At 39.6% G+C, this 25,298-nt stretch overlaps 1 protein-coding gene across 1 annotated transcript in view; it reads left to right on the top strand.

Annotated features, from left to right (window-relative positions):
• grm5b (glutamate receptor, metabotropic 5b) overlaps nt 1-25,298 on the top strand; it is a 464,503-nt gene that overhangs the window by 354,042 nt on the left and 85,163 nt on the right. The window contains exon 6 of the mRNA XM_059964595.1: nt 18,042-18,168. Within this exon, the coding sequence (XP_059820578.1) occupies nt 18,042-18,168 (127 nt within the window). The remainder of the gene's footprint in view (nt 1-18,041; nt 18,169-25,298) is intronic.

The raw sequence follows: 25,298 nt of genomic DNA, 5'->3' as shown, positions 1-25,298 counted from the left end.
AGAAGTTTTTCTCCCCTCTTCAACTGGAGTTCTATTAGTTTTCTCATTACTCCCCTGATGTAAACATCTGTAGTCTCGGTGCAGGAAAATGCAGCCATATTAGGGATTTGATTGACAGGGCATCCTGTTTCTACCCTTTCGATTTGTTGCCCACGCCACTGCAAAAATGTGTCTGAAGGGAAAGGAAAGAGCCAAAGTTTGTGATACTGTCATTATGAGTGCCAGAGCAAACAAAAAGAAGTCAAAGAACTACGAGGAAGTTAAAAAGCAGTAATTCAGACATGTACTCTGATTTCAACCCAGTTTCACAGGATTGTGGGAACACAAAAAGGAAGCAAACTGATACATGGCTAAAGAACATGTTGCAGGAGTGAAGTGTGTCAATGCCTGGAGATTTGGGATGAGAGGTCTGGAGTACAACACTGCTGTTGATGGAAAATGCAATTCAGGAAAGGCAGGGTGCACTGATAAGGTCAGTGTCCTCACTGGCTAACCAGTGACATAGAGAATGGTTCAAAGCGGTTTTTGCATCGTATAGAAGTAAAAATACATCAAGCTAGTAAATTGACAACTAGGAACAATGGTTAACAATAAAACAGGATCAGTCCTCATAGAAAGTATGAAAGGCTCTGTTAGCTTTGCAATGTATTTGTAGATGATTTGGTAATTGATATTATGGTGGCTAAAGAGGGATACAAGAAGGAGCTGGAGAGGAAACTTGGGCAGAGTAGCACACAGAAGGTGTGGGAATACATGAAGAGCATCACCGGCTTCAATTATCCCAGCTGTAATGCAGTTGTGAATGGGCAAATAAGTTAAACCAATTCTTTAGTAATTGATTTCTCAAGTGCCTTCAATCCCATACAGGCCTCATTGCTGGGGGGAAAAGCTCAGCTGAGTGCAGGTTAGCACTTCTATTGTATCCTGGATAATGGACTTCCTGACTGGCAGACCACAGTTTGTATGGCTTCAGAGCTGTGTGTTAGACATGGCTAGAAGCAGCACTGGGGCCCCACAGGGGACAGTATTTATTCCCTTCCTGTTTACCCTGTATACCTCAGATTTTAGATAGAAAACTAAGTCATATCATCCACAGGAATTCTCTGATAACTCAGCAATAGTTTGGTGTATAAAGGGAGGATGGGAAGATGAATACAGGGCTCTGGTGGAGGACTTTGTCAAATGCTGAAAGCTGAATGATCTGCAGCTCAACATCAATAAGACAAAGGAGATGATTATGGACTTTAGGAAGACTAAGCCTGCACTGTCCCTGGTGAGGACATGGATGTGGTGAGGACCTACAAATACCTGGGGTGCATCTGGATGACAGGCTTGTGTGAAGCACCAACTCAGAGGCTGTGTACAAGAAGGGCCAGAGTCGTCTCTACTTTCTGAGGAAATTGAGGTCCTTTGGAGTATGCAGGCCACTCCTTCGCATGTTGTCAACTGTACAATCTGCTATGCAGTGGTGTGCTGGGGCAATGGCATCAACATAGGTGATGCCAACAAGCTCAATAAACTGATCAGAAAAGCTGGCTCTGTTATAAGAGTCAAATTAGACACACTGGAGGCCGTCGTAGTACAAAGGACCATATGGAAAATCCTGGCAATTCTGGACAATATTTCTCACCCTCTGCAAGTCACCTTGACTGAACACCTTGACTGCACTCTTAGTAATAGACGAAGACAACTGCACTGCTCCCAAGAGCGCTATATGAAGTCATTCTTACCTTCAGCCATTAGGCTCTATAATGAGTCAACCTATAGACGGGGGAAGTGATGATCCCCTCCTGTTAGACTGTTTGAGGTAACTTATTTTTTTTATTCTTTCTTACTTCTCTTCTAGTATATGTATAGTTGTTTATCTGTGAACTGTAGATTAGAAATAGCCACACAACAATAACAGAGTCTTAGTTTTTGAATGGGAATGATGAATGCACAACTGGGTGGATTCCTGTGAAACCTGAGGCTGCAGCAACTTGCTATAGTAACTTGGGATGTACCATACTGAAGGGTGATACCCAGCAGCCACTTTGTGATAGGGTGGGCAGTGAGTAACAGCCAGGATCTGAAACCCTGTCCCTACCTTCACCCTCTCAGCCTTAGCCAACCCATAGATTTACAGAGAAGATTGAGAAGAGTCGAAATGGATTAGAATAATAAGAAAAGTGAAAATACTTTAATTTGAAAATATTTGAATTAATTACACCATTATTAAATAAATAAATGCATAAATATTACAGTGAAACAATAAAGCTAATTAGAAGAACTCATATTTTTCATTAAAAATCAGTGACTTAACTCAAAAAATGGGATTGATGCTTATCCACTAAGTATCAAGATGAGAGGCTGTGGAGGAGGATATAGTGAACTGCATTTACCCTTCAACTCAACATATTATGAAGCCACTACCATCCACAACATAGCACAATCTTGCTTTGGATAATTAAGGAAAGAAAAGTGGAAGGAAGGTGGAGGATTTTGTTTAAGGACAATATCAATCATGGAATTTCAATCACAAGTGGAAGATTCCAAAACAAGAGAAAATCTGCAGATGTGGGAAATCCAAGCAACACACACAAAATGCTGGAGGAACCCTACAGGCCAGTCAGCATCAATGGAAAAGAGTACAGTCGACGGTTCAGTCCGAGACCCTTCAGCAAGACTGGAGAAAAAAAGCTGAGGAGTAGATTTAAAAGGGGAGAGAGGAGAGAGTTTTTTGGTGGTTGGTGCTCAGTTTTGGAGAAAGGCAAAAGGCAAACTAAAGTAAATATACTGACTGAGAGAAGCCTAATTTCATCAAAATCAGGAAAGAACAGGACAGATTAAATTGGAATTCAAAATATTGAGCAGTTATTAGGCAGCAAATCTATGCATTTTCAAAGGATTGCAAGGGTGATGGAGAGCTTGCTGGGTAACAAATTAATTGGGTTAAGATGATGCAGGAAATGCCTGTTTGTCTATACAAGGGAGAATTGGGTTGAAAGTATAAAAATACAGAGAGAGGTGAAGAAGGACATAGATTGAGAAGGAGACTAGAAAAATAAATTAGTAAGTAATACAAAATGAAATAAAAAGTTATCAGAGAGAATGGGAGTAAAATGGAGGTCCACTGATGGGCACAGAAAACGTGGGGGAGACACTAACTGACTACCTTCCAAGTGTGTTTACCAAGTTAGAGGAATCTGCCAAAGCTGTAAAAAAGTGAGGACATTGCAGCAATTCTGCCTGTTCAAAAAAAGTGATTAATACAGGATAGGATCATCTGATAGCAGAGAACCAGCAATACATGAGTGGAGAAATCACATGGTAGGAATTGACTGTTTCCTAGATTGCTGAATAGGGCAAGAGATTGCAGGAAGGCTGTCCTGAGTTTTACAGTTCTCCCTATGTATAAGGATGATATCCGAGGACCAGAACATTGTCAGTATTAAATCCTACTTGAAAGAAAATAGATATGCTTGCCAATAAGAGGTCAGTCAATTGTGACTTAGCTTTTAAACACAACTGAATAAAGAGAAGAGCTACAATTCTGTACCTTTGGTTTAATTTTGTGATCTTGCATACCCATTAGGAATCCTTCTTCTATGCACTTGGAAGTTGGAGAATCAGGACTGCAGTGTGTACTCTTAATACTACCATGTACTTGCAGTGCCAGAATCAAGGTCTGTCATTACTCCTACAGAGGAAGGTGGTCAGGCTGTTTGAAACTAAAAGGAAAGAAATAGCAATGACCAAGTGGTTTAGTTATCATCATTGAAGGGTTCTTAAATATGTCTGGTCCACATGTGAATGTGGTTTGAAGAGCTCTATCATTTAAAAGGTTCAGATTTTGCCCTGGTTCATTGACCTGCTGCTTCTTCTCTTCCGCTTTCTGTGTAAGTTTGGAAAAGCTTCAGTACTAGCTCTGTTCATGTGACAATTTGGCAACTGAGCACAGTGTCAACGGCAATTGATTTAGCACTACTTGCAACTGATTGTACAATTTATAAATGTGGGGACTGAGTTGGGTATACTTCTGTTTGTTCTCACAAAATGGACATTGTTAATGACGTGATAGTTCACTGTTGATTAGAAAATAGTGTTTAAGTCTCCATTCGTGCTTTACAATGCGGAATTAACCTGTCTTCCTGAAGGATCGTGTTTATCCCTTGGTTCTTTAACCTGATGCTGATCTTGTTCCTCTCATGGCTCACTCATCCTTGAGAGTGAAGCATAAACATGCACGACAAAGCATCAGAATTCAACAGAGGAGGGGAGAAGGCAATCATAGAAACATAGAAAACCTACAGCACAATACAGGCCCTTCGGCCCACAAAGTTGTGCCGAACATGTCCCTACCTTAGAAATTACTAAGCTTACCCATAGCCCTCTATCTTACTAAGCTCCATGTACCTATCCAAAAGTCTCTTAAAAGACTCAGTCAATTCCACCTCCATCACTGTTGCCAGCAGTCCACACCACTCACTCACCACTCTGACTAAAAAACTTACCCCTGACATCTCCTCTGTACCTACTCCCCAGAACCTTAAACCTGTGTCCTTTGGTGGAAACCATTTCAGCCCTGAGAAAAAGCCTCTGACTATCCACATGATCAATGCCTCTCATCATCTTATACACCTCTATCAGGTCACCTCTCATCCTCTGTCGCTCCAAGGAGAAAAGGCTGAGTTCACTCAACCGGTTCTCATAAGGCATGCTCCCCAATCCAGGCAACATCCTTGTAAATCTACTCTGCACCCTTTCTATGGTTTCCACATCCTTCCTGTAGTGAGGTGACCAGAACTGAGCACAGAATTCTAAGTGGGGTCTGACCAGGGTCCTATATAGCTGCAACATTACCTCTGGGCTCTTAAACTCAATCCCACGATTGATGAAGGCCAATGCACTGTTTGCTTTCTTAAACACAGAGTCAACCTGCGCAGCTGCTTTGAGCATCCTATGGACTCGAACCCCAAGATCCCTCTGATCCTTCCCACTGCCAAGAGTCTTACCATTAATATTATATTCTGCCATCATATTTAACCTACCAAAATAAACCACTTCACACTTATCTGGGTTGAACTCCATCTGCCAATTCTCAGCCCAGTTTTGCATCCTATCAATGTCCCGCTGTAACCTCTGACAGCCCTCCACACTATCCACAACATCCCCAACCTTTGTGTCATCCGCAAACTTCCTAACCCATCCCTCCACTTCCTTAACCAGGTCATTTACATAAATCATGAAGAGTAAAGGTCTCAGAACAGATCCCTGAGGCACACCACTGGTCACTGACCTCCATGCAGAATATGACCTGTCTACAAGCACTCTTTGCCTTCTGTGGGCAAGCCAGTTCTGGATCCACAAAACAAGGTCCTCTTTGATCCCGTGCCTCCTTACTTTCTCAATAAGCCTTGCATGGGGTACCTTATCAATTGCCTTGCTGGAATCCATATACACTCCATCTACTGCTCTTCCTTCATCAGTCTGTTTATTCACATACTCAAAAAATTCAATCAGGCTCGTAAGGTACGAACTGCCTTTGATAAAGCCATGCTGACTATTCCTAATCATATTATACCTCTCCAAATGTTCATAAATCCTGCCTCTCAGGATCTTCTCCATCAACTTACCAACCACTGAAGTAAGACTCACTGGTCTATGATTTCCTGGGCTATCTCTACTCCATTTCCAAATCTACTCCAAAAACACCAGTAACTCTCCAATCCTCCGGAACCTTTCCCTTCCCCATTGATAATACAAAGATCATCACCAGAGGCTCAGCAATCTCCCTCCTCGCCTCCCACAGTAGCCTGGGGTACATCTCATCTGGTCCCGGTGATTTATCCAACTTGATGCTGTCAAGAAGCTCCAGCACATCCTCTTTCTTAACATCTACATGCTCAAGCTTTTCAGTCCACTCCAAGTGATCCCTACAATCACCAAGATCCTTTTCCATAGTGAATACTGAAGTAAAGTATTCATTAAGTACCTCTGCTATTTTCTCCGGTTCCATACAGACTTTCCCATTGTCACACTTGATAGGTCCTATTCTCTTAAATCTTATCCTCTTGCTCTTCACATTCTTGTAGAATGCCTTGGGGTTTTCCTTAATCCTGCCCACCAAGGCCCTCTCATGGCCCCTTCTGGCTCTCCTAATTTCCTTCTTAAACTCCTCCCTGTTAGCCCTATAAACTTCTTGGTCTCTAACATCACCTAGCTCTCTGAATCTTTTGTAAGCTTTTCTTTTCTTCTTGACTAGATTTATTGCAGCCTTTGTACACCACGGTCCTGTACCCTATCATAACTTCTCTATCTCATTGGAACGAACCTACTTAGAACTCTACACAAATATCCCCTGAACATTTCACAATCAGAAAGAACTAATTCCAAAACTTTCATCTGCCTTGCAAATGATTTCAGTCACAATGTTATGCTAATTCAAGTGCAAAAGCACTAACTGTTAATCTGAGTTAGTTGGATGAAATTTGTATGGGTGCAATGATTAGTGTAGATATGGTGGATCGAAGAGCCTGCATCTATACTTGGCTCTATGATTCCAGCTATACTAACTTCAGTGACCATTGCTACTTTGTGAAGTGCATTTAGTTAGTCTTTCTATTGCGTGATAATTTCAATCCAGCTCCCTTATAATAATGTTGGGTTTGAATTGAATTCATTGTATTTGTACCTCAATTATTCATGAGGCACCTCCCTCCTTCCATTGAGATTGTCTGCAAACTGAGCCAATTGGCCAGTAAACATTGTGGTAACACACACAAAATGCTGGTGGACCTCAGCAGGCCAGGCAGCATCTATGGAAAAAGTACAGTTGACATTTCGGGCTGAAACACCTTCGGCAGGACAGAAAATCATGGTCATTGAAATATCAGTAGGAGAGTCCATTGTTTTGGTAGCTCTAGCAACCAGAAAGATGTTATTAATTTCAATGCCATAACCTGCATACAGACAGAAATGTGGTTTATTTGCTGTTTATAGTTCCATGTAAACCGTGTTCAAGGATTATGTGTAAGATCTGGTGTAACATCAAGAAGTCTTGAGGAGCACTACCACACAGACAGATCAACTAGAAAGATATAAATAACATTTGCAAATTGTCTTGCCTCAGTAGTTCACTCCACCCTGTCTGTGTGTTGATGCTGTCAGTAAGCTGTCACTGCTGAAGTAATGAAGCCCTGGAGCCCTTGTTGCTTTCTGTGTTCTCTGCTGTTTTGAAGTTGATAACTCAGTTCGAGCTTTATTCCTGACTAATCTGCTTTTGCTCAAGATTGCCTTCCAGTTATGGATGTGTCCAACAGCCCTGAGCATGTCAAACCTATGAATAAACAATGGGAGGCTTGAAGGGATACATCATGAAGTTGGATCTTTATGTTGTGCCTGAAGGTGGTGTCGTGCTGGTTTGTAGTTATGATAAAGCACACAGTGAAATTTCATTTAAATCCTAGGCAGAAGGTAGTCACTTGGAGAGAGGAAAGGTAAATTACAGGATGAATCTATTTCACTCTTTCTACCAACAAATGACTATTCCCAGAACATCCTTAAAAGGTCAGCATTAATCAACCACTTCAACAAATGGAGTTCTTGGTCAAAATTAGGGTAGAGGCGGAATTAGGGTCTTTCTTCATAAGGACAACCCCCTAGTCAAAAGAATAAATCAAGTAAATCTTTATTGCACTGCCTTTAAGGCAAATATATCTTTCCTTGGATGAGTAGGTACTATTCTCCGGAGGTGGTCATACTTTTTGGTCTATATAGTTGTAGCAAGAATTCCCTACTTTTGTTTTCTATGCCCAGCAGTAAAGGTCAATGGTCCTTTTCCCTTCTTGGTTACTTGCTTCATCTGCTCGCTAACAAACCGTGTTTCTTGTATGAGGATGCACTGATGACAGAACACTCACACCACTTAAATATTATTTGGTATTTTTAACCCCCCCCCCCCCAAAGATGTGCAAATACTCCTATTTCTCTGTTTCATACTGTATCTACCATCTTTGTGTCAACTTATTTAACCTTTCCACCTCCTTTTATAGATGTCTTGTGTCCTCTTAATAACCTTTGTATCATTATCAAACTTGGATAAAATACTCATGGTCCCTTCATCTAAATCATTTATATATTGTATGTTGTAAACAGCTGAGGCACTGGTTGTAATTTGCCAAATAGTTCATCATTTTTTGTTGTTTAATCTGTTTTCTGTTTGCTCTAGTATATTATTATGACACAGTGAGTGGTCACCTTCTGCAATAATCATTTATACAGCACTTTCTCAAAAGCTTTTCCAGAATTAAAATTTGCTGTATTTACACATTTCTCCTTTATGTAGCCTGCTTATTATACCCTCTAATAAGTCAAAAACACATTTTAAAATAAAGCTATATTGACACTGTGTAAACATACAATGGTTTTCTAAAATTTACTGTTAACACTTTAATTAAGAATTCCAGCATTTTCTAAATAACTTGATAATTAGTGTATTGTACCCTGCTTTCTCCTTTCTTGAGTAGCAGACACTGTTTTCGTCTTCTAGTATCCTTTCTGGAGTAGCAGGATGTAGGCCATCAGTTCTTGGTGAATTGTTAACTTTTAGTTCCATTTGGCCTAGTAGGCCCTCATTGATAATGTTGATTGTTTCTACTCTGCTATCTGTTTTGCCCTCTTATTTCCTATAAATTATGTCTTTACTCTTTTCCATTGTGAATTTATATGCTCAAAGCAGTTCAAAACTGATAAATCACTGTCCGACTATTTCCAAATCTGAATGATTTAGCACCTGGCTCATGCCGCATCCCCTTATGACTCACCAGTATCCCAATGGTCCCTTTCCATTCGTTCATTGGCACCCAGTCTCCCATAATCCCTTCTAAGTCACCAAGACATTGGTTTTGCTTTTCCTTAAAACTCTCTTCATCCCATTTCACACTGTCTCTTGAAATTCACCTGGCTTTGTTTCCCATGCTCCTTCCAATTTATCAGGTTCACTAGAACATTTATCATTCTACTATGTAATGTTGAAAAAGGGTGAATTAAAATAATGTTGAATTCTTTTGAATATCTGATAATCTGGAAGAGCCCCAAGTACCAGATTATCAGAGTTCTGCTGAGTTTGTTTATTGATCTGCCATTTCCTTATTCCCCATTATTAATCTTCTATCTCAGCTTCTGAGGAAATAGTTTTTACTTTGCCCTATCTATTTTACCTAAGCTCCTACAATTAGTTTTTTTTTAAATATTCTTTGCCAATGAATCGTCTTTTTTTATTTTACCCCTTATAAACTGCTTTCCTTTCCTTTCTGAATCCCTAGCTATACCAATGTTCATCACAACTTTATAAGCCAAATCTTTCAACATAATACTTCCCTTCAACTCCTTGGCTGGCTACTAACAATTCATTTACCCTGTGTAGCCCTTACTTTTCAATGAAATATCTCTTCAAATGGCTGACATTATCATGCTTTTTAATCCAATTTCCCAATCTATTTCAGACTACTTTCCTTTCATAATGGTGTAACTCTCTCAATTTAAACTCATGAGCACTACTCCTCAGAGGATTCCTTACTATGAGCTTATTAAATTAATTCTTTCTAATTAAACACGACCTGATTTAAAGCTGCTTGCCCTCAGCTGGGTTATTACTTGTCATTCAATTCATTCTCAAGACTACCTTTGCCAGTTTGCCTAGCCCCCACCCTCATTATTATGCTTTAACTTTGTACTAGCCCCTGTTATTACTGATGAATATTCTGTCAGTATAGCTGCTGTTCGAGGTCTTGTAGGTTATTCCCATAAATGTTAATTAGATCCTTAATTTCTTATGTGTGCCTAAATTGATTCTAAGAACTGATCTTCTTAGCCAAAAGCCTGTCTTAGTATTGTACCAGCTCTATCCTTTACTATCAGAGCCAAATCTCTCCAGCTCTTTAATTCTGCCAAATCTAGCCTTGGTACCCATGCAAGCATATCTTTGTAATGACTACTAGATCATATTCATCTTCTATTTGTGTCATTCGTCTTCCCAATTCTGAATGTTTTATGCATTCTGTTAACAGTCTAATATTTTGGCATTTTTCCTGTCTTCGTCTTGATTACTCCTTCTCCACTCAGCTTATTATATCCTCAAAGGGTATCGTAAGTCAAAACTATTTTTTTAATTTCATAAAGCTGTGCTCATGTAATTGTACAATAATTTTCTAAGTGTCTTCTTGCTTCAGTTAAAAAATCCAACACTTCCAAAAACCCTACAAAGTTATAATTCTTTTTTGATTCACCAGAAGCAACAAACAATGTGCTGGAGGTCCTCAGTGGGTTGAGCAGCATTTATGAGAAAGGAATTGCCGATGTTTTAGGTCAAAACTCTGCATCAAGACCCAAAATGTTGACAATTCCTTTACTCCCATAGAAAATGCTCAACATACTGAGTTCCTCCAGCAGATTGTTCATTACAGTAGGTAACTTGTTTGGTGCGGCCTATGAAATATGGCCTTCTTCCCAATGGAAATGCCAGTACAAAATGAAATGAAGTCCACTTTTCTTTGAGCCACACTGTGAAATCCAACAGTATATCCCTTTACATATACAATGGTCCCTAATGTTTTTGGATGCCATAAACATCAATGCAATAATTGCCCATGCAAGGTTGAATGTCTGGTTTTGCGTATTCCATAGTGTTAAGTAAATTTGTTTAGCTACCAGTTCATAAACAAACATAACACCTGAGGTGCAATATGAACAGTGGAAAAGTAGCAATGCAAGGGTAATTTCTGAAATGAGAAAGGTAGTCATATTATCTCCCCTAGCCTTCCAGTTTCTTACCTGAAATGTATGGCTTTTTGCTCTTTTGAATCCTTTTGGAATGGACCAATCTTCCAGTTTCTGAATAGCACTTTTAGAAGCAGCAAGTTGGCCAGTGTGCTAAATGATTCTGGTGGAACAAAATTATGCCTATTACATTTTCAGGCTCGTCTATCATTTAATTTTGGCCATTTATAGCATTGTTTTCTCTATTAATCTCCTGGATATGATTCATTTCAAAGAAGATGTCCAATCATTTGACTTACAAACTAAAACTTTATCAAGTTTGGTCATATATGCTTAGGTTCCAATTAAGATTCATTAATTATATTAATGAATCTTTATTAACCCACTTCTATTCAACAGGGATACATCTAAGTTTGTTAGCTGGGATTGTCAGTGATAACTATTCAAATACTGTAGACATGCTGTGCCTCAGATAACTGAACTTCCATGTGAATTGTCACAGAAAATGCCAGAGGATTATCAGTTCTGTGCTACAAGTGCAAGATAAACAAGTAGTATCAATGTTCTTTAACAATCCAGTCTTTTTCTCAATTTGTAATGCCTGCATGAATATATCAAAGTCCAGACAGGTAGATATTTTCTTATAAGTCAGCAGACCTCTACTATTTCCATGCTGAGTACAGAAGTCATTGGTGAGAAGTGAACATTTCAAACAGTCTTTGTCTTTGAAAAGCAAAAAATAACTGCAAGTATTGGGAATCTGAAAGAAAAACAGTAAATACCAGAAACCATGAGAACATCACTGTAAAAACACAGTTAAAAATTCACATAAGAATCTCTTGGTCAGAACTGGAAGACTGAAAACATAATTTAATGTTAAGTTATGACTCTCTGGAATGAATTGAGCTTTGCTGTGCTGTGACAAAGAGGCATACGATTGCAGTATCTAGAGTTTGTGAACTGGAAGGAAGTAGTGTAGTAGGAAAGTGGGAAGGGGGTTGAGGTATCAGATGTTAGGTATGAACACCTTTAATAGGCTCACTGACAGATACAAACTCCATAACTGGCTTTTCAATCATTACAAGTATGGTTTCCCCATGAGAGTAAAGCAGTGGAGCAATGCTTGCCCCTCGCTAGCAGGCTGCTGCTTGTGCCTCTGAGGTGACAGCACATCCTGTAAGAGAGAGGCCGCTGTGTTAGTGTGTCTCTCGCCGTGTGTGGGTGACAAGCCTGTTATGTAAGCTGTGAAATGTGAGTGTGAAGCCAAAACCATTAACATAACTTACTGATGGGCAGATTCAGGGCCTAAAGAGCCTGGGATAATAAGATCCTTAGAGTCTTATAGCACAGAAATGTACCCTTAAGCTTACTCAGTCTGCGCTGAGTATTTAAACACAAATTTTTACACTAATCTTACACTGAGCCATTTTATTCTCTCCATGTTCCCATCAACTATCCAGCTTCTATCATTACTGCCATACTAGAGGCAATTTTGACTGGCCCATTACTCCTGACCTGCACGTCTCTGGGATATGGGATGAAACTGGAGCACCCAGAGGTCACAGGGAGAAGGTACAAACTTTGCCCAGGCAATGCTGGAGATCAAGATTGAAACTGGCTCTCTGGAACTGTGAAACAGCATCTCTACTGGCTTCATCACCTGTGCTCATACATCTTCTGACTTTTTAAACACTTAGAAAAAAGGAAGAGCAGAAATCTATACTTTTTAGGCTCCCCTACCAGAGAAGCTCCTATAATCTCTGATCTAGGAGAGATGATGGCTCTGGACCTCTACTCCCTGGAATTCAGAAAAATTTGAATGATGAAAGGACTCAATAGAATGGACGTGGAGGGGATGTTTCCTATGGTGGGGGAGTCTAAGATGAGAGGAGAGAGGACACAGCCTCAGAATAGAGGGATGTCTTTTTCGAATGGATATGTGGAGGAATTTTTTCAGTTAGAGAGTGGTGAATCTAAGGAATTTGTTGTCAAAGACAGATGTGGAGGCCAAGTGACAGGGTATATTTAAGGTAGAAGTTGATAAATTCTTGATTAGTCAAGTTACGAAAAGGATATAGGAAGAAGGCAGGAAATTATGGCTGAGAGGGAAAACAGATCAACCATGATGAAATAATGGAGCAGACTCAATGGCCTAATTCTGCCCCGATATCTTATGGTCTTTAACCCATACAACCCCCGACATCTCCCAGCTGACATAAATGATTGGCAGAAAAAACAAAATTTCAATTCCTGACGGAAATTGCCTGCTACTCAAACTCCTATTTCTCCGATTTCCTTGTGTCCCATCAGTTCTCTTTTACAGTTTTTTTCCACTTTATCTCTCTTCACTACTTCATTTAATTTCAAGGTTGAGCAATGAGGCTGGGTAACCTGGCCACACAAAACAGTATCTATTAACAATCTGTATAAAACAGCAAATGGTTGAATTCTGAAATGGCAGAAAATGATGTGAATACTCAACAAGTGGGGAATCATCTCGAAGAGAGAAACAGTTAAGGTTTCAGGTAAGAGAATGAATTTGCTTTTAGTCACATGGGGGGGGGGGAAGAACAAATCATTGTTTGTGATTGGATGTTGGCCAAAATTGTCCAGATGATGCAAGTACTGTTGCTGTCATTTAAGAGACAGTGGTGAATGCTTGTAAATTACATTTGAACTCTGTGGAGAAGTGTAAATAAACTGATATCTGGTTTAACATTGACCCACTGAGCACTGATTTGTTATGACAGATGGTAGCCACAATTATGTTCTTGTCTACATCAGAGAAATCTAATACAGATTGGATGGCCATATATATAGAAACGTCCATTGATTTGACAAGGGAGAACTTGGTGTCAATGTAATTCTCCATCCAGCTCCCACTCTGACCTCTCAATCTTCCCACACTGTTCCAATGAAGTCCAGAGTAATCAGCAGCTCATCTGGGCATGGTAGGTCCTCTGGCCTTGACGTTGAATTGAACAATTTCATCTTCCTCTGATGGTGCCAGAAGTAGTCACTTCTGGTGCAAGGTCAAGTGCACAGCATGTCTTCTCATTCTCTGTAAACAACTTCCAACATTCCCTTTTATTACAGCAATGGCTGTGAGCTGCACTTCACAGGTTCAGCACAGTTTTTCTCTCTGCAGCACTCATTCATCTCCCTCTAGGGAGATGCCTGTGTTTTACAGGCATACATCACCTTCTCTTAAATGGCATCAATTTCTTTTGTGTCGCCTGGACAGCCTTGGTCTCTACCCTATCACAGCCATCGTCTCTCTCTCTTCTCTCCATTCTTCAAGCTTTCTGCAATTTACAATATATTTATTTTGTCATCTTCCCAACATTGATGGAAGGTCATCAACCTGAAATATTAAATCTGCCCCTCTCTCCACAATTGCTGTTGCATCTGCTTACCATTTCCGGTTTCCATTTGCTCAGTAGCATCCTCTACGCAATAGCTTTTTTCTTTCTACAGTCATCAGATAGAAAGTTATTTGAAGTGCCTCAAGGTCACTTGCAGACTAATACTTGGATCTTGGATTTTTTTGTGCTATATTTTCAAATATGCTTTCAGAATTTAGCTATGCCCGCCGTTATTGTATTTAATGAATGACCCTAGTGACTCTGAATTCTGCCTTTCATTTCATTGTCCTCTCCCTCTTCAGATTTGCCAAAGGCTAAACATATGTTCTGCTGTCTTTCAAGCCTTTCCTAAGGCTTGTAAAATTTTGCTGCACTGTCTGACAGTGCCTCTTATGTGTTCTATTCATTTATTATTTACTTATGTTTCCTTACGGTTCCTTTAAAATTCAGGTCTTCAGAAGGAACAGTTCTAATGAATTTACGTACATACATGAGTTCAGGAAGGGGAGTGGTGTACATGCAGTTGTCTGCATCAATAGGTTAGAGTTCAAGAGCTTCAAGTTCCTAGGAGTGAACATAATTAACAGTTTGTTCTGGCCCAACCATGTAGAGAAAGCTCACCAATTCCTGTATTTCCAGAGCAGGCTAAAGAAATTTGGCATGTCCCCATTGACACCGATTTTATTGATGCACCACAGAAAGCATCCTAACTGGATGTATGGTAACTGTTCTGTCCATGACAACAAGAAACTGCAGAGAGTTACGAACACAGCTCAGCACATCACGGAAACCAGTTTCCCCTCTGTGCACTCTATCTATACTTCTCACTGCCTCAGGAAAGCAGGCAGCATAATGAAAGACCCCACACATCCCAAACATTATTTCTCTTCCTCTCTTCTTTTGGGCAGAAGGTATAAAAGCTTGAAATCACACACAGGCAGACTCAAGGACTGCTTCTGCCCTGCTGTATAAGGCTATTGAATGGTTACCTAGTATAACAAGCTGGACTCTTGACCTGACATTCTACCTCATACCTTTAACCTTGCATTTTTGTCTAACTGCACTGCACTTTCTCTGTAACCGTACTATTTCATTCTGCATTCTGTTACTATTTTACCATGTACTGGCTCAATGCATTGTTGTGATCAATTGATCTGTAAGGCCTGTACGCAAGGCAGGATTTTCACTGTACCTCAGTACATGTGACAGTAGTAAATCAATTCTAATTGAGCGAGCTGTTTGGCAATATGTTCTAGGCCTGGAGCCTTTCACTGCAGTGGTGCCTGGGTCCTGGTTCAAGGAATGATATGCTGTTTGAACAATTTAAATGATATACTGGAAAAACAGGGCATCAGGATCAGAAGCAAGAGCCGATTTTGCTCGCTCTCTCGTGATGTTCACTCCTCTCTCCATGGCGCTGAGGCAATGAAGACTACCCTCAGCTGCTGTGCTAATGTGATAGACTGATACCAAGGCTTGGGCCTACTCCTCGCTGTTATGGGGTTTGGATCTAAAGACTCATTTTGGTTCGGAATCTGTTGCTCACATTTTTTGTTTACATCATTTGTGTTTTCTCGCCCTTCCTCTGCGCATTCAGTATTGGTCTTTATTTATTTTAATCGATTTCTTTTGCATTTCTTGTTTTGTGGCTGTCTGTAAGCAAACAGATCTCAAGGTTGTATAATTTATGCATTCTTTGATAATAAATGTACTTTGAACATTGCACTAATTCCAAATCCATTTCCAATGTGCCGGCTTGATTCATTTCATAATATGGTTATCTCAAAGTTAGATGACCAAGAGCTAAATTCTTTGTGTAGGTTTGGAGTGCAATCGTAATTGTCACTCAGTATTGTATTGTTGTGCTTGTTGTGGTGTTGAAGGTATGAAGCCGTGACTAGTATCAAAGAAACAGATATGAAACTGAGATCCATATGGGAGAGTGAAAAGCATCCCAGATCTGTGTACAAAGTGGAAATGGTCAACATCTCTACCACACTAACAGCATCAAAAACCAATTTGCAGCTCAGGAGATTGAACTGCATGAAAATTGGTTGCTGAGTTTTCAGGCATGGAAACAATGTGACTTTATTTCAAAAGTAGTTCACTTTTATGTATTGGTTTGGGACTTCAGAGAACATAAAATTGGAATGCTTCTTTTTCATCATTTGGATCTGAACATTCATTTACAACAGAACATTAAAAACTGCTTTTCAGCCAGGATTCTCCCACTGGGGTGTAATTGTTAATTCATCACAAGAATATTTAATGTTCAGGATTATGCTGCAGACGAAGTAGATTCTTTATCATTACCTTTCCCTCTGGCAGAGACAAGATCTATTATAAAGCATGTAGTATATAGTATCTTCTTAAATCCATGTAAAATTAATACATTGACTATTTTTCTTCTGCCATAACGTCTTCACCAGCAAAGGTGTTCATATTTACATGTAATCTTCAGTTGTCTTGGACAGGTAAACAAATATGATTCAGACCTTTAACCAGGTCCCAGCACTTTTGTCATATCACTCATATTTCCCTGACCAGCTACTGAATTCTGAACATGACCCGAGGCCAGTGATGGCTGATGTTGCAATGCTGCACTGGTGGGACAACCTCTGAACATAGCTTTTGCAGTTAAGAGGCTTGGAAGTTTGCCTACAGGTCATAGTGTCATAGAAAGATACAATGCAAACACAAGCCCTTCAGTTCTGTGAGCCCATGGCAACCATCAGATTAACTTACACTAGTCTTACATTAATCCCATTTTAATCCTCCTAGTATTCTCATCAGTACCCCCAAGGTGCTACCAATCATCTAAACACTAGAGGAAATTTACAGTGGCCAATTAGCCTATAAGCCTACATGTTTCAGGGATATGGGAGGCAACCAGAACATCTGGAAGGACACAGTCACAGTGAGAACATGCAAACTCCACACAGACCACACTGACGGTCAGGATGAAACCTTGGTTTCTGAAGCTGTGAGATAGTGGCTCTACTTGCTCAGAAGACACAAGAGGATGCAGATGTGGAATCTGAGAGCAACAAACAATCTGCTGGAAGAACTCAGCAGTTCAAGCAACATCTGTGGGAGGAAAGGATCTGTCCACATTTTGGGTCAAAACCTTGCATCAGGTTTTCAATCCAAAATGTCGACAGTCTCTTTCTTCTCACAGATTCTGCTCAACCTGCTAAGTTCTTCCAGGAGACTGCTGGTTGCTCTACTAGCTGTACCACTGTGCTGCCTGGATCCTGCAACAGGTTAAACCTACCATGTACAATTGGAAAATGGCTATGGGAAAACTTGTATGTTTTTCACAAATAAAAGCAGAAAATGCTGGAAAATTTCAGTGACAGTGAAAGAGAAGCAGTCCTTATATTGTGTCTAATTTTTCGCATTTTGTGGGAATGTTATATACTGACACATTTTTGGAGAATGTAGTATACTTATTAACATTTTAATGCATTATTTCCTGTCGGCTTTTGAATCAAACACATTCAATGCAATTACTTTCAGTGCCTGTCTTGGCAGACATTGAATCAGCAAGTATGGAATAACAATTATATTTTTTTCCCATCATATTGGCTAAATGTTTAGTTTATCAACCTGTCTTGGGACTCATTCATGATGAGTGAGGTTTGTGATAGAGCAACCCATCTGGTAATGTACAAAACAACAGAAAATTCAATAAATATCTTTGCTACATGCACTATAACTACATTTTAACTTTTGTAATTAGAGATTCTTGGAAGTCTTTGTGATACTGAATTCAAATGCATTTGAAAAGATGTCAATGAGATCTAGTCACCATGTAGTTTCACTGGAAGTCTGTGGAAATCTTTAGTTAACACAAAACATTTGAACACTTTACAATGACCTCATACCATTTTCTTTGTTACCAATCATTCTGCATAGGTGATCCGGAAAGGAGAAGTAAGCTGCTGTTGGACTTGTACCCCATGTAAGGAAAATGAATTTGTGTTTGATGAATACACCTGCCAAGCTTGTCCCCAAGGTTCTTGGCCTAATGATGATCTCACAGGTAGGAGATGGAACTAATACTTCAATAATAATTTCTAGCTAAATCTGAAACTGTCTGGGAACTGAATAGCCTTTCTACAGTGATAAAGTAAATAAATAACTGCTTCTACTCAAATTATTTCTGCAGATTTTGGGCACTGGACTGATTTGACTTGTATTACATGGAGATTATTTTACTCGTATTTAGATATTGTTAAGATGTCAATCTACAATTGATAAATCAACAGCTTGCTCTCCATATCGTACTGCCTTGGCTTGTGTATGGACTTGTGTATCACAGAGACAGCCAGGATGCAATATCCTAGTTGACCCCAACTAGCAGAGGGCCTCAGTTGATACATGGCTTCAAGGAGTCAACGAGAACTATGCAAAATATATTGCTTACAGTGGAAAATTGATGAACAGCAGTGAAACTGAGCGAGTACTCTGAACTGAGCTGAATCAATTGCTTTTGAAAAGTGTGGAAATAAGTTGTGTTTCTTACATAATAAATCTGTTCAGATAAATAATAATATTCAAAATCAATAACTGCAACAAACAACATTCCAAGAGAGAAGTATATATTGGTGCAAATTGATTGGGATATCAAAAACACACTCTCTTTACCCATAGGTAAATTATTTACCCATAGGATTATTTTTTATTCTCTATTGAATTTAATTCATTATTCTGATGTGATTAAAAATTTGATCCTTCATTCCTCATATAATTGGCATTGTTTTAGAAGGAGGTGGATCTATGAACATTTGGACCACCCTTATATAAAAAATAGCAGAACCTGGTACAGCTCAGAAAGAGCCTATAAAGCTTCACTGTTTGGAGAACAATACAGTAATTTCATTTACATGCTCTTTCATCATATCACTACTCTCCTGTTTCAGATAATTAGCTAATTTCCTCTTGAAGGTTCCCATTAAATGTGACTTCAATCCTTAAAGCTTCTTCAAGAAGCCAAAGGTTCTTCAGTCAACTGTCTTGAATTAATGCTCTCTGCTCATCAACATTTTCAGCCAGTGGGAAATATTCCCTTATTTTCTAACCACCTCATGACCTTGAAATCCTTGATGAACTCTTACCCTTCTCCAGTCAATACCAAACAATCTCACATTTTCCATTCTCTCACTTCATAGCACTTCATACAAGATGCACTTGATATAACTCCTGTAGAAAATTGCCTCTTTATATCTTTTAATCATGCACTACCTAGGACTGGACATAGTTTGGGCCTAATTAGTATTCACATAGAGTTGTGTAATTAACTTGTCTTCCTGATATTTGCTCTCTGTCCTTCTACTGATAAATCATGAGACTATTATTTTGCTTTACTGTATTGTTCATCAGGGCATAAGCACACCTAAGTGTCTCTGTTCCAGCATTCCTTTGTAATTGTACTTTTGCATCATGATATTTTCTCTACCCATACCAAAATTATGATTATATTTTATCTACATTGACTTTCGCTTGCCACTTCTCCACTTATTCTGTGTCTGTCTATTCACTACTGTCACCTTTCCCAAGCCCCAATAATTAGATTTGTAAGTATGCAAATTTAATACTATGCCCTGTACAAGATTTAAGTAATTAAAATAAAACTCAGCACTGCAAGTACGAGAATTTAGGAAACAACTGTCTCATTCTCTCTTGTCTGAAAAGCAACCATTCATCCTAACTCGCCATTTTTCCTTCCTAAGCTAATTCTATATCTACAGTAATTTCTACTGTAACACACACAAAATGCTGGAAGAACTCAGCAAGTCAGGGCCTGCTGAAGGGTCTCAGCCTGAAGTGTCGACTGTACTCTTTTCCATAGATAATTCCTGGCCTGCTGAGTTCCTCCTGCATTTTGAGTGTGTTACTTGGATTTCCAGCATCTGCAGATTTTCTCTTGTTTGCATATTCTACTGTCGTTGCTTATATCTGTCACGTACTCTACCTACCTGAATGGCTAAGTAACAATAGGTACTGAATACAGGGTAACATTAATCAGAAAGTAAAAGCTGATCTGAGGCTGAGTATTCTGCTGTGTGGGCCGCTGAAGCCCTGACTGCCTGAATTCTTTCAAAAAAAAATAGAAAGCATAAGTCATAAGTGAAATGTAATAATCTGGACTGCCTGGATGATCACAGCTCTGATAACTCAATATTCTCAACAGCATCCTGGCACTGTAATCTATTTGACTGGGTCTGGCACCTCAAATAGTTCTCACCTTCAACAATGGTGTACAATGGCTGCAGTGCACTCTACCAACTTAGCAAGGCTTCTATGGCAATAACCTTTGACCTCTGAAATTTAGAAAGATAAGGACAAAAAAAAACACATGGGATTATTAACAATCACACTTTCAATCCAAATGCACATAAACTTGATTCACAATCTTTTTATTCCTTCTGCATCAAGGGTCAAAATCCTTAACCCTTTAATTTAACAGAGTAAGGCAAGCCCGGGTAAATATAACTTGTGTAACAGTTCAGAATTCAGGCACAAGACAAGGATTTCTGGAATTTCTGAAAACATTACCTGGAGAAGTTATCGGGAATATATTGAGGACTCTCTAAAACACAAAGTGTACAATTACAATATAACAGCTAATAATTATAATTGTAACTAATTACTTATAAGCAAAACTAGACTACTAATGAACATGCTCAACACATTTACCTAGACGGCAATTCCAGCTACAAGATCTAACTGACCTGCAGTCCAATGGATGGTCAAATCAAATGTGCTTAGATACGGCTCTTTAATCAGTAACAAATCATATTGCTTTCCTAAAACGCAGCACCCAATGCTGTTTCAATATGTTTTATTGTATACCCTAAGGTTATTAAATTCCCCTTTTTACTAGTCTTTCCATGTGATGAAAATAATTGCCGGAATTAAGTTTTTCTTTGCCCTCTAGGAACTGATAATAAAGCTATTTGTTCAGTATTTCATTGTCTCAGAGAGTTCCTGTGCAAAGTCACCCACAGCTATGGAATTTTTCTAATTCTTTGAAAAGATACCCTTTAGTTTTATGATATATGCTAGTATAAAATTTTGATTAACACCTCTGATTTGTCAAGTTACAGCTAATATGCAGAGATTTACAATACCTCTAGAATGTCTTCACCACATAGATTACTGGTTTACACGGGCATCGTTTCAAGGGCATTTTGAAATTGGCACGAAATGCTCGCACATTGATGAGAAAAAGGTACCTTATGTCAATTGTACCAAATTCACCCACTTTCTGTTCACTCTATCAAAATGTTTAATCAAGTTACTTAAACACAATTCTTCTCTAATAGAATCTGTGTTGACTTTTATTAGTCCATGTTTATCGAAGAGGCAGTTTATTTATTCCTGGAATACTGTTTCTAAAAGTTTCCAAATTATTGAAGTTAATCTGGCGGCCTTTTCATTATCTAGATTTCCCTCTCCCCTTCTTGAACAACAACATGCCATTTGCAATCATACAGTCAATTGTTACAAGTCTGAATTTTTAGGCAATTCTTCAATTTCTCTGCTTACTTTCTTCATCAACGGAGGATGTGTTTGCTCATGACAGAATGCAGTTTAAGCATTGCCAGTCTCTTTTCCTAACTCTGTTTCATTCATAACTCTCTTGGTCAAAGCAGCTCAGGCAAATCCCCTTCCATGTAAACACCAAATCAAAGTACTCATTTGGAACCCGACTAATTAACAATGGAGATAAAAACATCAGAACATAAGAATCAGAAATGCAGAGTCAGACACTACCCCACCATTCTATAAGATCGTGGCTGATCTAGTCCAGGCCTCATCAGAACTATCCTACTCTCTTCTCATGACACTTGACTCCCGCAGAGAAAAGCTATAGACTTCAGGAGGATAAAGAGATCAATTGACATAAACAGTGGGAAATGGATTTAAATCCAGAGATCATGCACAATGGGAGGTGTGACAATTCAGTAAATGAAAGGATATTGAATATTGTGGCATAGTTAGGATAGATAATCAGAGTTTAATTCCCAGTACAGTAATACACAAGGTATTAAAATAACTTTAAAGATTTTTTTAAACAGGGAGTATCAGGTGCCTGGAATGTGCTGTCAAGGGAAGTGGTGGAAGCAGTTACTGTATATTACATGAGTCTGACTGTGGAATAATTGCTGGTGCCGGATGGGGTGTCTCAAGTATCTCAGAAACTGCCTATTTCCTGGGACTTTCATACACATTAGTCTCTTGACTTCACAGAGAATGGTGCAAAAAACAATTACCTCCAGTGAGCAGCAGTTCTGTGGGTGAAATCACATTGTTAATGAGGGAGGTCAGAGGAGACAGGAACTCAAATAACCACACATTACAGCAGTTGTGTGCAGAAGAGCAGCCCTGAAAAAACATGTCAAATCTTGAAGTGGGTGAACATTTAAGATGGTTTTGGTCAAATGCTCCTTTTTTTCTGAGCTTCTACTTTTTAACTATTTCATCATTCAGCAAAATTTGGAATAAGTTTTTATTCCCTTAACCTTCTCTACTATGAAGATTAATCATCAGTCCAATGCATTCTATTTCCAAGACCTTAACTGTAATCTGCCCATGTCAGAATCTTCATCAATCTGTTAAAATTAACCCTTCAGCAGTTAGGGACTTGTTTTTATTCTGGATCATACATACAATTCACTTTCTCCGTAGCTAATTTGAATCTTATGACAATTCAGTGCTTCCAAAATTCTCTTCTACCTTGGCTTTCTTTATTGACTTATCAAGAGGAATAAATCTTATTCACCCTTTCCTTTGCGACTCATTTTTTTTAACTGCTTAATCAAATGGTCACTATGAACTTGACATCTGACTCACTGACATCTGTAGCAGCTGAACAGGGAGATTGTAGTATTCTTGTGCAGGTGTAGAAACTCTGAATTAAATACCGAGTTAAACCATACTCAATGAAGGCAGGATCGCAGTAAGATTAACGGTTTACTGTTCACTCTCCCACATTAACGTATGGTGAAAACTGTTGACCAAACAATACAAAATATATACGGTATCTGTTTCCTTCTTGGCATCACATTTACATCATAATGCTTGTAAAAGTAAAACTACAACAAACTATATTACATTAAAGTCTCATTGAAGTACAACATACAGTCAGAATCTACCTATGCCATCAACAACTTTAAATACACTTCAACACAAACTTTCTAGCAACGCTTTCAATAGCACAAGAAAATAAACTTTAGCAACCATCATTACTTTTAACAGAATCAGTGTTAACATTTTTACTTCAACATATCGACTGTCATATGAACTTATGGCATTGCTTCTATGGTGTTTCTTAGTGCATAGAATGGAACTTTTCTCACGCTGATCCTGCACACGCAAGCCCCCGCCTTCCTGTTTCTCCAAACCGGTATTTTCCCTCAAGATGCGGCAAAACCGGGTATGATGTCATCACATGCCATGATACATCACAGATAATGAATTTACCTTCAACAACTGCAACGTATTTATCAACCTTAACTTTAACTGGAAAATAATTACAAAAGAATTACTAAAACAAAAATATAATAAAGCTAAACAAATGCCTTAAGGGCCACACACTCCCCGCTGACCTTTGTAAGGTCACTATGAACATGATACAAAACTTCAGTCTTTAGATCAGTCCTTAGGTAGAAGTAGAACAACTTCTGCAACTGGTCTTTGGTAAGTTTTCACATCACATTGGTCAGGAGTTTTCAACGCAACCTTCCTGACATGTCCATCCCTACCAGGGAATGTGGCAGTGATTCTGGCCATTGGCCAGCAGTTGCGGGCGATTTGCTTGTCCCTGAGCAGGACTAAATCTCCAACTTGAAGGTTTCTGCGAGGTTCTGTCCACTTTTGTCTGTGTTGCAACAAAGGTAGATATTCATGTCTCCAATGAGACTAGAACGGATTTGCGAGAGCCTGAACCTGTCTCCATTGTTTTGTGTACAAATCCTTATCTGAGAAGTCCCCAGGTGGAGGGGGAGCTCCTGTCTTCTGCGTAAGGAGCATTAATGGCGAGAGTATGAAGGGGCTTTCCGGGTCGGTGGACACAGGTCGACTACAGACCTGTCGCACTGACATCTGTGGTCATGAAATCCTTTGAACGCTTGGTGTTGAACCACCTGAAGACCCTCACCAGCAGCCTGCTGGATCCCCTGCAGTTTGCCTACCGGGCAAATAGGTCAGTAGACGATGCAGTCAACCTGGGACTGCACTATATCCTGCAACATCTGGATCGTCCTGGGACCTATGCTCAGATACTGTTTGTGGATTTCAGTTCGGCGATTAACACCATTGTCCCTCATACCCTCTGCTCCAAATTGTCTCACCTCACTGTGCCACCTGACCTCTGCGATTGGATTTACAGCTTCCTGACCAACAGAAGTCAGCAGGTAAGGATGGGACAGGTCACCTCGGATACTCAAATCACTAACACCGGCGCCCCCCAGGGGTGTGTCCTCTCTCCACTGCTGTTCTCCCTCTATACCAATGACTGCACCTCCTCCAACCCCTATGTGAAGCTTTTGAAGTTTGCAGACGACACCACCGTCATCGGACTCATCCAGAACAGTGATGAGTCTGCATATCGACAGCAGGTGGACCAACTGGCACTCTGGTGCAGTCGGAACAATCTGAAGCTGAACACGCTCAAGACAAAGGAGATGATAGTGGATTTCAGGATAGTGGATTTCAGTTAAATAGCCGTCTTGTTTAGCACCTTCAATCTCCATGAGTAAATCTCCGAGTTTTCTTAGCTTAGTGTGGTCCTTGGCTGACACCTTAGGAAAATTTTCCAGCCGTCGAAATAGTGCCGTTTCAATAATTTCAGGGGCCACATAGCACTCCCGAAGTCTCTCCCATGCTTTGCGTAAGGTTAGCTTGGGGTTGTTGACGTACACTGAACGTATGCATCTCACCTGTTCACCTGATTCTTTTCCCAGCTATTTTGTCATAAGATCCAACTCTTGGGTTGCTGTGAGCTGGATTCCACCAGTTGCATTGGTGAATTAGGAGTACCATGCATAGTAATTTTCAGGCTTATCGTCAAACTGGTATAGTCCTGAAGTGATGAGATCTCGTCATGCTAAATACTGTGCCAAGGGTTCAACTGCAAGTGGCATGCTAGCTGGGGGAATATGTCAG

This window comes from Hypanus sabinus, chromosome 3 (assembly GCF_030144855.1).
Source record: "Hypanus sabinus isolate sHypSab1 chromosome 3, sHypSab1.hap1, whole genome shotgun sequence".
NCBI classification, from domain to species: Eukaryota; Metazoa; Chordata; class Chondrichthyes; order Myliobatiformes; family Dasyatidae; genus Hypanus; species Hypanus sabinus.
This window is presented reverse-complemented; position numbering and strand designations above follow the sequence as displayed.